This window comes from Poromitra crassiceps, assembly GCF_964638095.1.
Source record: "Poromitra crassiceps genome assembly, chromosome: 19".
NCBI classification, from domain to species: Eukaryota; Metazoa; Chordata; class Actinopteri; order Beryciformes; family Melamphaidae; genus Poromitra; species Poromitra crassiceps.
In genome coordinates this window covers 4849296-4864295 of record NC_139646.1, presented here as the reverse complement: position 1 = coordinate 4864295, position 15000 = coordinate 4849296, and the positions used below count along the sequence as shown (strand labels likewise).

The window sequence follows — 15000 nt, the reverse complement described above, 5'->3', positions numbered from 1 at the left end:
GACATGAACTCTCTCAGAGTTCACTCACTCACTCATACCATTTTCGATACCACGGAGGAAAAGTTACACATTAAGTCTTTTTATTATTATTATTAAAACAAGAAAACCTATATAACCTACCTACCTATATAATTTCTAAAAGTAGATATTAATGAGCAAACATTTCCATTCATGTAGCCTACAGTTTATGTTTTTGTTTCAACTAACATAAATAAACGTCAACTTGAAACTATGTTTCAACTACCACACACAGCATAATATTTTAGCCTGTTTATTAAAAATAAAAATACTAAATAATAAAAAAAATAAAAAAATAAACATATCGATACTTGGTGCCAGTGTATCGATAACGTATCGCAAGTGGAAATATCGCGATACCGTGAGTATCGATATTTTGTCCGACCCCTGGGAAAGAGAGGGGGGTTAGGAGATGAAGTTGACATTTAAAAAGAGACAAAGGGAGTAAAGATTAGAGAAGATGATGAAAGGGGGAAGGAGGTGGAACTACAAGCTGGAAAAATAAACAGATTAGAGGAGAGAAAGAGTTTCTGTGGCTACATTCATCCTTATCTGTAATCTGGACAATGGCTCCTCCATTTCTAATCAAATGACGTGTTTCATGCTTTTAGATATGTATCTGCACAGCTGCTATCGTGATAGCATTGTTTAATATTGCCGCAACTACATAGGAGTATGAGGGTGTCAGCGTAGTGTTGGCGGCTGTTTTGCCACGGCTGTCTTTAGTATTGACTGTCAACACGGATCAATTTGATCGAGTCTATTACAGTGAAATGAGGCATGAGGAGAGGAGGGAGGGAGAGGAACAGAAAGACAATTAGAAACACAGTGCTGTGCAGAGTGGAGAAGACATCTGCCTGCAGAAATGAAAGGCCAAGTGATGGAGCAGGTTCTGCTGTGGTAGAACTTTGGATCAGAGGGAGAAGAGACAAGTGATGGAGCAGGTTCTGCTGTGGTAGAACTTTGGATCAGAGGGAGAAGAGACAAGTGATGGAGCAGGTTCTGCTGTGGTAGAACTTTGGATCAGACACAGAGAAGAGACAAGTGATGGAGCAGGTTCTGCTGTGGTAGAACTTTGGATCAGAGAGAGAAGAGACAAGCGATGGAGCAGGTTCTGCTGTGGTAGAACTTTGGATCAGACACAGAGAAGAGACAAGTGATGGAGCAGGTTCTGCTGTGGTAGAACTTTGGATCAGACACAGATAAGAGACAAGCGATGGAGCAGGTTCTGCTGTGGTAGAACTTTGGATCAGACACAGCTGAAGAGACAGAAAGGGAGAGACGAGAGGGGGAAACAATTAGAATGGGTGGAAGACACAGCTGCCACTTAAACTCCAAGCAACACAGGCACATCTCAGGTAAGCCTGTAGGTGAAATTAGCTGTGTGGAGCAGGTGGTTCTGGTCATTGAATCTGGAGGCCAGTAACATTCTTAACTTTCTATGTTTTACTGAAAGATGTTAAAAGTTGCTGGTTTTTGGAGTGTTAACTTCAATCTTATTGTACTTTGCTATTTCATATTTTTCATGCTACAGATTTTTTTTAAAGAAATACAAGCAATAACCTTGACCTCACCTTCACTGTCTCTGCCGCACTCTCTCCCTATAACCTCACTCTACCTCTAACCATGCTTGACAGCTGACATTCGATAACTGTTATTTACCAAACAAACACACACACACACACACACGCGCAAGCTGCAAATGAGTACATCGTTGAGGCTACCGACCGCTAGGCCCGACTGCCATTGTAGCCTACTGTATGTTCACAGTACATGAATCCATGGAGTTGGTAAAGGTAAAGTCCCACTGATTGTCACACAATGTGTGAAATTTGTTCTCCGCATTTGACCCATCCCCTGGGGGAGCGGTGAGTGGCAGCAGCGCCGCGCTCGGGAATCACATGGTGATCTAACCCCCAATTCAAAACCCTTTGATGCCGAGTGCCAAGCAGGGAGGCAAATGGGTCCCATTTTTATAGTCTTTGGTATGACTCGGCCGGGGATCGAACTCACGACCTCCCAGTCTCAGGGCGGACACTCAGACCAAGCTGGCTACATTACACACTGTGCTGTGACACTGAAATCTGCTCATTCTGTCTGTGTCTCTCTCTGTGTGAATGGACAGATCACATAGCTGGCATCATGGAGGATTTGGCTCCTCTCTATCAGCATCACTACTGCTCAAATCTACTGCAGAACACTGGGAAGAAACACATGGAGCCCACCGAACCCCGACCTCTGATCCAGAGTCCTGTGAGAGAATTACAACATGTTTGAATCCTTATTCAGTTTAGGGAGCAGTGATGCTACAGCAATACATCAAATCATGCATGTTGTGTTCATTCATGGTGCTAAAAGTGCACAGTAGCTCTAACAAAGTGCACAGTAGCTCTAACACAGAGGTTCTCAAATGTTTTTCAGCCAAGGACCCCTTACAAGATAGAAAATATACCGGGGACCCCCTCATTCTGATTTGTGATTTTGGGCTAAGCTTAATTGTTTCCACTATAACGTGCTTGACTTTTAAATTGATAGGTTTGTGTTAGATTAGAATGTAATCCATGAACAATTTTAGATTTAAAGCATAAAATATTTTCGTTGAACTACATAGCTTTTGCAAAAAAAAAAAAGTTTTTTATTTTTATTTTTCTGAAAACTTTTCGCGGACCCCCTGGCAAAATGCCACGGACCCCTGGGGGTCCCCGGACCCCCATTTGAGAACCACTGCTCTAACAAAGTTGGACCCTGTACTGCAGGATGCTATCCCACATGGTGGGATTGTGTTGGAAGGGACTCTGCCTCAGTACCTGGATGGGACCTGGAGACATCGCCACCTACAGGTCACCAGCAGTTTGACAGTTGAGAGCCGTGACTCCAAAGAGGTACCATCATGAGTTGTTACACGAGCTATCTGTGCTATGAACGTGACTGTTAGTCGACTGATCAAGTGTGTGCATGTGTGCCTGTGTTGCAGGTATTTAAAGGGGGTTGGGGGTGTAAGAAGGATCTGCTTCTGTCAGGTTGTCAGATCTGCACCTCCATACCAGAGCATCGTGTCTTAGTGGACAACATGTGCAAACACACCACAGGTATGTTAAGAGAGCACAGCTTATAGGCTGTGTGTTGTCTGTCGGTACGGACAGAAAGTAGACACTGTTGACATTCTATTTTGTTCAAACAGGCACATTGGTGTGTGTGTGTGCGCATGTGTGTGTGTGTGTGTTGTGTGTGTGTGTGTGTGTGTGTGTGTGTGTGTTGTGTGTGTGTGTGTGTGTGTGTGTGTGTGTGTGCGTGCGTGCAACCATGCGCGTGTGCACACTGGCAGACTGGGGAGTGCAGCCCGCCCCCCTAGTGCCCCCATGGTGGAAAAAACATTGCTAAAGTGCCCTCTAGAGTGGTGAAAACGAGAAGAAATGCCCTATTGGCTGCCCTTCACATGGGAAAAAAAGCATTGAGTGCCCTCTAGGGTGCCCCTTCATCCAACAGAGTCAAACATGCCTTTTATTGTTTTCCTTTCTTTGTTCCGGTCTTTTAAAAATATGTGCAAAAAAATGATATGCCGTCTAGAGCAAGCAAACTTGATAATGCTTAATGAGTGCCCTTCTGGAGAAAATGTGATACAGGCGCCCTTACAATGGAAAAGGGTGCCTTTATGAAGTGCCCTCTATGCCAGGGGAGCCCAACCTTTTGTCATTTAAGGCCCACTTCTGACTGCGAAAACATTTCCGAGGACCACCTTCCCAAATAAATTCTGATATCTTGATGTGAGAGGTCCTCCATTGCCCACTAGATGGCGCGCTGACTGAGGCCCACCACCAGAACCACTGCTCTATGCCTCCCCTATATATGACAGTGTCCCAAAGGGTGCTCTTTTTAGTCGAGAAAATGCTGTATAGGGTGACACCTACAGGTGAGAAAACAGGATGAAGTGCTCAATTAGGGTGCGAAGAGGTGCGCGAAGAGGTGCGCGAAGAGGTGCGCCTCCAGTGGACAGAATGTGATGCAGTGCTGTAAAGCGTGTCCCTGCATCCATGAGAATGTGGGGAAGTTTCCTAATGGATTTGCCACAGTGGAGAAAATATGATGTTGTGCCATATAGGTGCCCTTAGAATGGGATAAACCTATAGCGCCTCCTCTGGTCGGTTGGGGCGTCTGTTCGGGGCGGAAGGGAATTGGTGGGAATAGTGTGATCCTCCCACGTGTTACATCCTGCTGGTGAACAACTGCGCAATGTATCGGAGGAAGCATGGTGCTAGTCTATGCCTGCGGCTCACCCCAGATCGGCAGAGGGTGGAGCAACAACCCGGGGCAACAGGGAGAAATTGACCGAGCAGCCTACAACTGGGGAGAAAATGGGCGAGAAATCAAAACAACGAATGGGATAAACTTGAGGTTCCCTTTTGATGAAAAACTCATGACCTGCCCTCTGAGATGCCCTCTGACCTGCCCTCTGACCTGCCCTCTGAGATGCCCTCTGAGATGCCCTCTGAGATGCCCTTCCATGTGAGAGAACATAGTGAGGTGCCCTTGCAATGGAGAGAAGAAAAAACAGTGAAGAAAATGAGAAGCAGTGCACTACACTACAGTCTCCCCTACAAGGTGCCCTCTAGGCCAGGTGGACAGGCTTTCCCAAAGTGGGTACTGCTGTGACCACAATCTCGGGGTGCCGCCCAATACTTAAGATTTTAAATTGACCTCCTTTACAATTATAATTCACTATGTTTACAACCAGGGAGGCAAACTTTAAAATGTGCAATAATTAAGATCAGTGCATATTAGCTTTTCCCGCACTGTTTTGGCCCCATGTTGTGCAGTAGATGCCCTTTTAATTTTTGTTCTGCCCCTGCCCTTCCAACAGCCTGAATCCACCACTGTGTGTGTGTGTGTGTGTGTGTGTGTGTGTGTGTGTGTGTGTGTGTGGGGTGTGTGTGTGTGTGTGTGTGTGTGTGTGTGTGTGTGTGTGTGTGTGTGTGTGTGTGTGTGTGTGTGTGTGTGTGTGTGTGTCAGGTAGATCAGCTGGTAAGATGGTGTTTTGGGATTGCCCCACCGATTTCCCCGTGTTCATACAGCACCCTTACAGCGCCCCCGTGTGTCTGGCCAGCGCATCATTCCAGGAGCAGACACGGTGGGCCAACACACTGCGAGCCGCAACCCAGCATCAGAGCTCTGGTATAGTTGAAAGTTGAAATTTAGATCCCCATTTGCTACTACTGCTACTGCAGCAGCTACTCTTCCTGCAGGTCCAAATCAATATTATTGACAATACTTTTGTGAATTGATACATAGGCCTATAACTAGCCTGCAAACCACCCTGATCATGTGAATTATGTTTCTACAAATATAGTCCAACATCCTTTCATAGTTCTGTCTTATTCAGTTGTTACTCTTAAAGGAACACTCTGCCCATTTTCAACCAGCTTTGTATCATTAGAACATCAGTAGTATATCAGAAAACTGTAAACGGTTTTGAAGTCTGTCATTTAATTTGACAGTTATTGAGTGTTAAAGTGTGGACCAGTGACATCACTGGTCCACACTAACTCAAATAATTAACTCATTAACTCAAATCAACTCTCAATAACTGTCAAACTATTCATCATTCATCTAGTTTGACAGTTATTGAGAGTTGATTTGAGTTAATGAGTTAATTATTTGAGTTAGTGTGGACCAGTGATGTCACTGGTCCACACTTTAACACTCAATAACTGTCAAATTAAATGACAGACTTCAAAACCGTTTACAGTTTTCTAATATACTACTGATGTTCTAATGATACAAAGCTGGTTGAAAATGGGCGGAGTGTTCCTTTAAAGTCACTTCCTGTGCGATGCCTTGGGCATGGTTTGTTCTCGTCTGATGCTTGGTGTGACTGCCTGTCTGTCAGTGCTGTGGAGCGACAGCTCTCCACAGACCAGGGCCTTCTTGGATGCTGTGTCTTCCTTGAAGCGGCTCCGGGGGAGCTGCCAAACAGGAGTTCTTCCGACGGGCAACGAGGAAGAGGTGAGCAATCATCAGACGAGACGTTTGGTATGACTATCTTCTCTGCTTGTCTGCTGTCTCTGAACCACCCTGCCACCCTCATATCATGTCCACTTCTCTTTTGCTTCCCTTGACTAGCCATCCCTTCACTTGACAGCTTTGAGGCTTGTCGTTTGTGCTGTATGCTGTCATGCAGCCGTGTCGTCTCTTTTGTCTGCTGTCTTCTGCCGCCCCGGAGGCTCGTTGCCTCTCTTATATCTCTGTCCTCCTCAGTCTGTTTTCCGCGGGCCGCTCCTCTCTTTCCCTTCACTACCCAGGTGCTGGCCAGCATGGTGATGGAGGAAGTGATGTCCTATCTGAGGGACCAAGTATTTCCCAAGATGGCTGCACATCACAACAGGAGTGCACAGGCCTGGATCAGAGTGAGGGGAAAATATAAGGATTAATAGCATTCAGATCAAATATTTTGACTTATAATATAGGCATAATACATGCACTCACATGCATAAATGAATCTTGTCTTTCTCTTCAGCTACATACTGTACTGTATATTGTACATGCACGCCACACACACTGTTTATGGTGTGTGTGTGTGTGTGTGTGTGTGTGTGTGTGTGTGTGTGTGTGTGTGTGTGTATGCATGTCAGTTGCTGTGTGAGGTCTACAGGGAGGCATGTCAACAGGTAAAAGCTGCAGTGGCAGTTCTGAAGCAGGATCTGTCTCTCTGTCGGTCTCACCTGGAAAAGCAGCCACAGGCCGGTCTGCTGCAAGAAAACATCACTCACACTATCACAGGTGTGTGTGTGTGTGTGTGCGTGTGTGTGTGTGTGTGTGTGTGTGTGTGTGCGCGTGTGCGTGCGCGCGCGCGCGTGTGTGTGTGTGTGTGTGTGTGTGTGTGTGTTTAGAGGGAGAGGGTGTTGACTGTGTTCTTCATTGGACATTTCCCCCGCTGTGCTTCTCCCATTCAGAGGACATGTGTGGCCTGATGTTGCAGTCCCTCTTGCACGTTATCATCCCAAGACTCGACCGCACTCTGCAGGAAGTAGCCACGCCCATCTGTGATGGATTTGCCTCTACCCGGCAATACTTCCTGGAAACCTGTGATGACATCATAGACGAGGGATCCAACGGCAGATCAATGAAAGAGGTATTAGGCCTACATGTGAAACATGTCATGTCATTTCAGCATATTAGCAACACAGCAATTTCCTGAGGCCACACTGTGGGTGTTTTTGTTCTATTTTTAGACCACTTTATTTATTATTAACTTGATTGACAACTAAGCTATCTTTTTTTTTTAATTATGCAATGTATTTTGAAATGCTTCCACAGCCTGTAGGGACATGACATATTTAAAGCCCCAATCAGTAAGATTTTTTGACATTTTTTACTGTAATATAAGAGCTTTTTAGTCTTAGGACGTGGTAGATTGACTTGTAATAGGAAGACTCTCGAGTTTATTTATCCCACACCGCCCTCCCTTGGCCAGCCCTGGGACTAAGCAGTTTGCTGCCAGCGTCCCGAAGGCAAGAAAAAAGAAAAAAGAATAGGATGCGCGCATTCGCTGTACAGCGGAAGCGCTGTCTGCATGAATACAAGGAAGTAACTTGATTCGGATTTGCTACGAAAATTATGTTTCACGGGACTATGCATTATTATTTCATCACGTGGTGAGTACCCGATGTCACAACATGTACATAGAGCTTTCTGGCGCTGTGTTTTGTTGACTTTGAACGGCGATATCGTTATCGATACTAATGCACGTGTGGGGCTCACGCAGAGGGCGCAGTTTCTCCATAGCAAAACTTGGAAAACTTACTGAATGGGGCTTTAAATAAAATATGTTATAATCTTTCATTTCAAAGTAAATGTCGAGGTTTGCAAGAGTTATATATAATATATAGTTACATATATATATATATATATATATATATATATATATATATATATATATATATATATATAAATGTATGTTAAAATGCACAAACACAAGGAGGCTGGTGTCTCCATATTCTATTGAATCAGTGGAAAATATGATGTTTAGCTGCAGCCAACTTCACCATAATTCCAAGTCTTGGAAGAAGGGCACAATACAGTTGTAGCCTACATGTAATTGGCTGTGCAATAATGGACAAATTCAAGGTTGGTTGAATACTTTCTGGACGCACTGCACATGCAAGCTTTTTCATGCTACTGAAGGTGCTCAGACCTCTGAGCGGCCTGGGCCCAGATGACACCAGGCTGTGGCAGTGCCTGGCCAAGCTGGAGATGAGCTCAGAGGGGCGGGCATGGCTCCAGGAGACATGGGGGGTCCACACTGGAGCCTGGAGACCTTTGGCATTCAAAGCTCAGAATGCTCTCTATAAGGTAATTCTGCCAACATGTTAATGTATCCACTGGAAATGCATTCTGTTAATCTCTCTCCCAATTTATATATTTACCTTGCATTCTTTCACATGCCCCCCCCCCCACCTCTCACCCTCTCAGGTGGTTGATATGTGTGCTGTGATGTTTCGGAGGTTGCTCTCGCGATATCCATGTTGTTCTCTTGATCGTCCCCAGCTCGAGGCTGTCCTGTGTAGGGTCAGAGACAGAGTGGTAAAGGTGTGTGACTGGATGGGTTGGCTAAAAACTTGCCTAATTCCTATACTTTGTAAAAAGAAATCACGTTATTATTGATTGAACATCTAACCTTATATATTTTTCTGTTTCTGTCCCGGTGTCTGTTACTCACTGAAACACACACACCCACACACACACACACCCACACACACACACACACACACACACACACACACACGCACGCACACACACACACACACACACACACACACACACACACACACACACACACACACACACACACACGTATACATAGCAACTGGATACAGAACTGTTGGCTGTTCGCTCTCAGTTAATTCTGGAGTCTATCCTGCAGCTAACGTTGCCCACGTTCACACAGAGTGTGGGTGTGCAGGTTTGTGTGTGTGCACCTGTATGCATGTGTGTATCTGTGTTAGATTATATAGCCTGTTTGTCATGATTTTCATGGTACCTCCTCCTGATCTTAGGATCTTTCCTGTTACGACGCCATGGTCAGCTCAGACCAAGCAGTCTTCATCCACTCTGACATCACCTTCCACTGCATCCTGAGAGACAGCATGGCCAGTCACATCCAAACAGGTACACTGTCTGATGATGATGAGTGACTGCTGGGTGGGCATAGACAACTGTTATGTCTTCTGAAAAAACTCTTCCTTGATCCAGTAGTCCTGAATAATCGTGCGTTCCTTTATCGCAAAAGAACTGGGATGTGGAGGCTAAATGACGTCACATCCGTTTTGTTAGCATTCCATTTGCAGAAAAGTTGAGCTGGGAAGTTCACTGTTCACTGGTCAGATCCACTCGCTAGCCAGGCTAGCCATTGTTGGCAATAACAGTTGATAACAAGGCATTTCGTGGCATTTTGCACATACAAACACTGCAGCCTCATGTCCACACAGATAGAAGTAGGCCGTGCTGTTTGTACAGCTGATTTAACGAGACACAAACAAGACAGAAGTGCTAAATAGCATTTATACGATTATAACTACTGTTGTTGCGCGGATCAGCCATCTTGGATTTTTGAGGTTGGGGCTGCTGAGGCTCCTACGAGTTTGGAATGGGAAATACCAGCTCTAGTGACGTCACGTCCCAGCTCATGAACTTTGAATCGGTAAGATTACCAGTTCCCAGTTATAAAGGAATGCACGATAACAAGGGATTTTTTTCAAAGTCACCTTTCACCTGCAAACTTTCCAATTGTATCTAAGTTATAATTCCAAAACTTAACAACCCTCTGTGTGTGTGTGTGTGTGTGTGTGTGTGTGTGTGTGTGTGTGTGTGTGTGTTCCCACAGTGATGAGATACTCCCTCCCCCAGCAGTGTGTGTCTCTCCCTGCCAGTCCCAGTAGTAATAATCTCTCCAGCTGCAGCTCTGATTTCTCAGAGTTTATGTGCCAGGATCTGCTGCCTCCTGGTGGCCATCAGCAGAACTTGTGCCAAACCTCTGCTGCAGGCTCTGCTTCAGGATCCGACACGCTCACCCCGAGCACTTTGTCTGAGCAGGACGCCCCTCCTCCAGCTGTGGTCAAGCAGGAACCTGTCACCCAAGAAAACTTCGCTCCGACACTGCTTGATGCAGGAGAGTACATCCTTCTCATTGTGCCATGACTGAAAGATTATAAACGCTTATTAGTGTAGCACAGCACAGCGAGCGACAGTGGAAATATTCAGCCGTATCATGGACCCTGATCTTGGCTCATGATGGCATGCTCTTTCTTGCCATGCAGGCTTGGCTGCACCTTATTGTAGCTTTTATGTTATTTGTAGAATACATTTCGTTGTGGTCTCCACGTACGCTCCTCACTCCTAAATGCACCTTGTTTTGGGTAAAGTAGTCAACGTTCGTTGCAATAAAGGTTGGACAATTTGTGAAGTAAAAATGTAGGCCATTTCATTTGAATGAAAAGTCCATTTAACCCCATGTTCAATCAATGTCCTTCTAATAATGCAGAAATTTGCCAAAATGCCAATATCTAGAGTTTCCCAGTTGAACACATGGACACGCCCATGTTGTTTTCTGGCAGCCTCCAAATGGACACTACAGCTGGATCTGCTCTTAAAGGGGAGGGCGGAATCTCACGGAATCGGAAAATACCGGTACATAATTAGGATACCATGACCCTTCTGTGATGCAATTTGCCTCTTCTTATAAAAATAACTATTCCCTGAAACCCTGCAGGAACTATTGGAGAAATGCGTGCGTGACATATAGTTTAATATGAAGCAGCCGAGATATTTGTAGTAGACATTCTATTAAGAACAAAGAGCAACCAGTCTGGACGTCTGGACCTGCCCTTTAAAACTCAGCTCCTCCGCCATGTCTTTTCAGTCGGCATAACGCAGCAGCGGGGGGACACCCCCAAACTAAACATCCTCTCTGGGCTCTTCTCTCTGTCTCGCCGCGCCGCGCGTAAAGACCTCGCCTCTCCAGCAGATCCCTGCCATGCAGCGGCTCACCTCGCTGCTGTCTGCCCTTCTGTGTGTTCTCCTGCCGGGGTTGAGCGGGGGATATTTCCCCGAGGAGCGGTGGAGCCCCGAGTCTCCGCTCCTCGCTCCCCAGGTCCTCATCGCGCTGGTCTGCCGCAACTCGGCGCACTCTCTGCCGCTGTTCCTCGGCACCATCGAGCGTCTCAACTACCCCAAGGACCGAATTGCCCTATGGTGAGTGGCATCCTCCCTCCATGCATTTCAATTGTACCCCTTATTGTGAATAATAAGTTATGGTAAATTCTACTTTTCAAATATACAATTTAATAGGAGATAAACGTAGCATCTCGTTACTATAAAGTCCCCATATGAATGTGTGTAGTAGTGGTTTTTTGATAGGTCAGTATTACCGTTGTTGTGGTGCGCGCAGGTCAGCACTTGTGGGATGGGGGATTTATAGGCTACATGATGAGGGAAAACGCACAGGCGCGTTTTCGCTGAAGTTCTCAAATCTAATCGATTATTAAATTAATCAGTGAAATGAACGGAGATGAAAGCATTGTGCTGCGGTATCATGCAAAGCTGAATTACCATAGTTGCCTTGCAAATTGCAGCAATGGGAACGGAGAGGCCTGCCCGGGCGCACCACCAGCAGACGTGTCCAAAAAGTTCCATTCAGCCACAGTAGAGCCTCTCTCATCGCCCCTGCGCCCCCCCCCCCCCTCTCCTCTCCCCTCCCTCTTCTTGTCTTTACCACTCTTTCCCCTCCCTCTTCCACATGACTCGAAACATAAACCAGCAACACCGTTTGAAGGAAAACTCACACATGGTGTGCGTAAAAGGACATATGGCCATTTACACGTGTCTGTCTAGGTTCTCTCATGGCCCAGGCCCCATAGATGCAAAAGTATGTCAATGTGTTTCCTGTGAGCGGCTAACCTTCCATCACCTCAGGCTATCCTGTCACCCTGCCCCCATCATCTCCCAGATCATTCCTGTTCTCCGACACCGGCGCTCACCTCCGCTCATTTTGACCGTGTGCCAGTGGATCAGTTACTGAAGAGACATACTAATTTCCATTGGCATTCGTCCCTGACTAGCTTATTCTCGCCCCCCAAACTCAGCAGCCAAATAAACACACAGCATAAAGCTTTTAAGTACAAGCATTGTTCGCTCCGATGCAGTGATTGTTTGCTCAGACAGTTGATGCCTGCAGCCCCAAGGAGGCGTGTCGTGTTTCACCTGAGCCAGAGTGAATGCTGAGGTTTCTCTCTAATCCTGAATAAAGTCTATGTTTTACTCTGCTGCCGATCAGCAGGAAAGCCAGGGCTTAGAATGAGCTGTGTGTGTGTGTGTGTGTGTGTGTGTGTGTGTGTGTGTGTGTGTGTGTGTGTGTGTGTGTGTGTGTGTTAGTGTGCGTGTGCGTGCGCTCTGCAGGGGCATGTAGACAAACGCTGGTCGCTTTCTCCATAGGGGTTTTATCCATCCATAAATCTACCTTGAGAGATCTTTTCGTGTGTGTGTGTGTGTGTGTGTGTGTGTGTGTGTGTGTGTGTGTGTGTGTGTGTGTGTGCGCGCGCGTGCACAGGAAATACCATGCGTGTGCCTTTCTATGCATAAAGCAGGCCTAAATATGAATGAGCTTGTCCCAAGTTGTATCCAAAGCCAGCGACTCCATCTCTGTGCCTGACTGTGTACGCTACAGGGTTCCCACATTTCTTTCATCTTGGGACCCCCCCCCGGGTCCGCGACCTCTGGAAACCTCCCAAAGAGGCCATTTACACCTGGCGTTAACATGCGTTTTCTGCCATCAGATTGCAATCAGATTGTATTTTATCACTTCAGCCTGATTCCATTTACACCTGGCATTAACATGCGTTTTCTGCAATCAGATGGCAGAAATGGTTGTCCTCTCAATCCACATAAAGTTGCTGTATCCAGATTGAGAGGACACATTGCATTTACACTTGTGTTCAATGTGTACACAATGCATCCCTGACCACCTCCGGAGGTGGTTTGGCCGATCAGAATGCAATCCTTCTTCAATGCGTTTTGGGGGTGTTTACACCCCCAAAACACTGGCATTTCAAGTGATAAAACACAATCTGATTGCAATCTGATCACAGAAAACGCATGTTAACGCCAGGTGTAAATGGCCTCAAAAAGACAGTTTAGTGCTTGGTACTGGTAGGTTTGAGCTACGTTCTCTCTGTTCCCTCAAACTGATGTAGAATCAGGCCAACTTTCAAAAGTTGGACGAGAGAACTTGTGAATGTTGCAAATGAATGAAACACTTAAGTGGCCACCTGCTGGTACACGCCATTATCACACAAGTGTGACAGCTCAGATGGAATGCCTGATGTACAGCCCATAGGCTACATGTACATGCACGCACGCACACACACACTGTTTATGGTGTGTGTGTGTGTGTGTGCGTGTGTGTGTGTGTGTGTTCTGCAGGGACATGTAGGACTGTGGTGCTCTCTCTCCTGGGGTGCCCAACCCATTTATCTACCTCTGTCCCCCCCCAGCTATCCTCATCATCCTTTAGGCATAGTTCTGTCACTGGCATGCAAGCAATGCCAAATATTTATTCTCCTTAAGCCTTTTTCACTCGCCACGGCCATTCTAACAGTCCAAAACAGTCAAACAACCGCTACAGATCTGGAGGCAGAGACAGAGGGGGGGAAGACAGACAGATAGTGGGAGTGAGACAGAGACAGAGGGGGACATACAGACAGATAGTGGGAGTGAGACAGAGACAGAGGGGGACATACAGACAGATAGTGGGAGTGAGACAGAGGGGGGAAAGACAGACAGATAGTGAGACAGAGACAGAGGGGGACATACAGACAGATAGTGGGACAGAGACAGAGACAGAGGGGGGAAAGACAGACAGATAGTGGGAGTGAGACAGAGACAGAGGGGGGAAAGACAGACATATAGTGGGAGTGAGACAGAGACAGAGGGGGGAAAGACAGACAGATAGTGGGAGTGAGACAGAGACAGAGGGGGGAAAGACAGACAGGTAGTGGGAGTGAGACAGAGACAGAGGGGGACAGACAGACAGATAGTGGGAGTGAGACAGAGACAGAGGGGGACAGACAGACAGATAGTGGGAGTGAGACAGAGACAGAGGGGGGAAAGACAGACAGGTAGTGGGAGTGAGACAGAGACAGAGGGGGACATACAGACAGATAGTGGGAGTGAGACAGAGACAGAGGGGGACATACATAGTGGGAGTGAGACAGAGACAGAGGGGGACATACAGACAGATAGTGGGAGTGAGACAGAGACAGAGGGGGACATGCAGACAGATAGTGGGAGTGAGACAGAGACAGAGGGGGACATGCAGTCAGATAGTGGGAGTGAGACAGAGACAGAGGGGGACAGACAGACAGATAGTGGGAGGGAGACAGAGACAGAGGGGGACATGCAGACAGATAGTGGGAGGGAGACAGAGACAGAGGGGGACATGCAGACAGATAGTGGGAGGGAGACAGAGACAGAGGGGGACATGCAGACAGATAGTGGGAGGGAGACAGAGACAGAGGGGGACAGACAGACAGATAGGGGGAGTGAGACAGAGACAGAGGGGGACAGACAGACAGATAGGGGGAGTGAGACAGAGACAGAGGGGGACATACAGACAGATAGTGGGAGTGAGACAGAGGGGGACATACAGACAGATAGTGGGAGTGAGACAGAGACAGAGGGGGACAGACAGACAGATAGGGGGAGTGAGACAGAGACAGAGGGGGACATACAGACAGATAGTGGGAGGGAGACAGAGACAGAGGGGGACATGCAGACAGATAGTGGGAGGGAGACAGAGACAGAGGGGGACATACAGACAGATAGTGGGAGTGAGACAGAGACAGAGGGGGACATACAGACAGATAGTGGGAGTGAGACAGAGACAGAGGGGGACATGCAGACAGATAGTGGGAGGGAGACAGAGACAGAGGGGGA

The 15000-nt window shown here is 46.8% G+C and overlaps 2 protein-coding genes across 2 annotated transcripts in view; both read left to right on the top strand.

Moving 5' to 3' along the window:
• Positions 1–1321: 1321 nt before the first annotated feature.
• On the top strand, positions 1322–10209 carry LOC310793498 (protein Niban 1-like; the record flags this gene model as incomplete). The annotated part of the gene is made up of 13 exons (XM_083655300.1): positions 1322–1376; positions 2144–2271; positions 2775–2900; positions 2993–3107; positions 5026–5187; positions 5903–6018; positions 6315–6419; positions 6992–7144; positions 8197–8364; positions 8485–8617; positions 8889–8974; positions 9069–9180; positions 9986–10209. 13 exons carry the CDS (start codon positions 1322–1324, stop codon positions 10207–10209), a joined length of 1683 nt encoding a protein of 560 aa, XP_083511426.1.
• Positions 10210–11044: 835 nt separating this feature from the next.
• The window catches only part of LOC310793562 (procollagen galactosyltransferase 1-like), a gene marked incomplete at both ends in the record, with an annotated part of 18451 nt that continues 14495 nt past the window's right edge, over positions 11045–15000 (top strand). The window contains one exon of the mRNA XM_083655376.1: positions 11045–11262. Coding sequence (XP_083511502.1) covers positions 11045–11262 — 218 coding nt within the window. The remainder of the gene's footprint in view (positions 11263–15000) is intronic.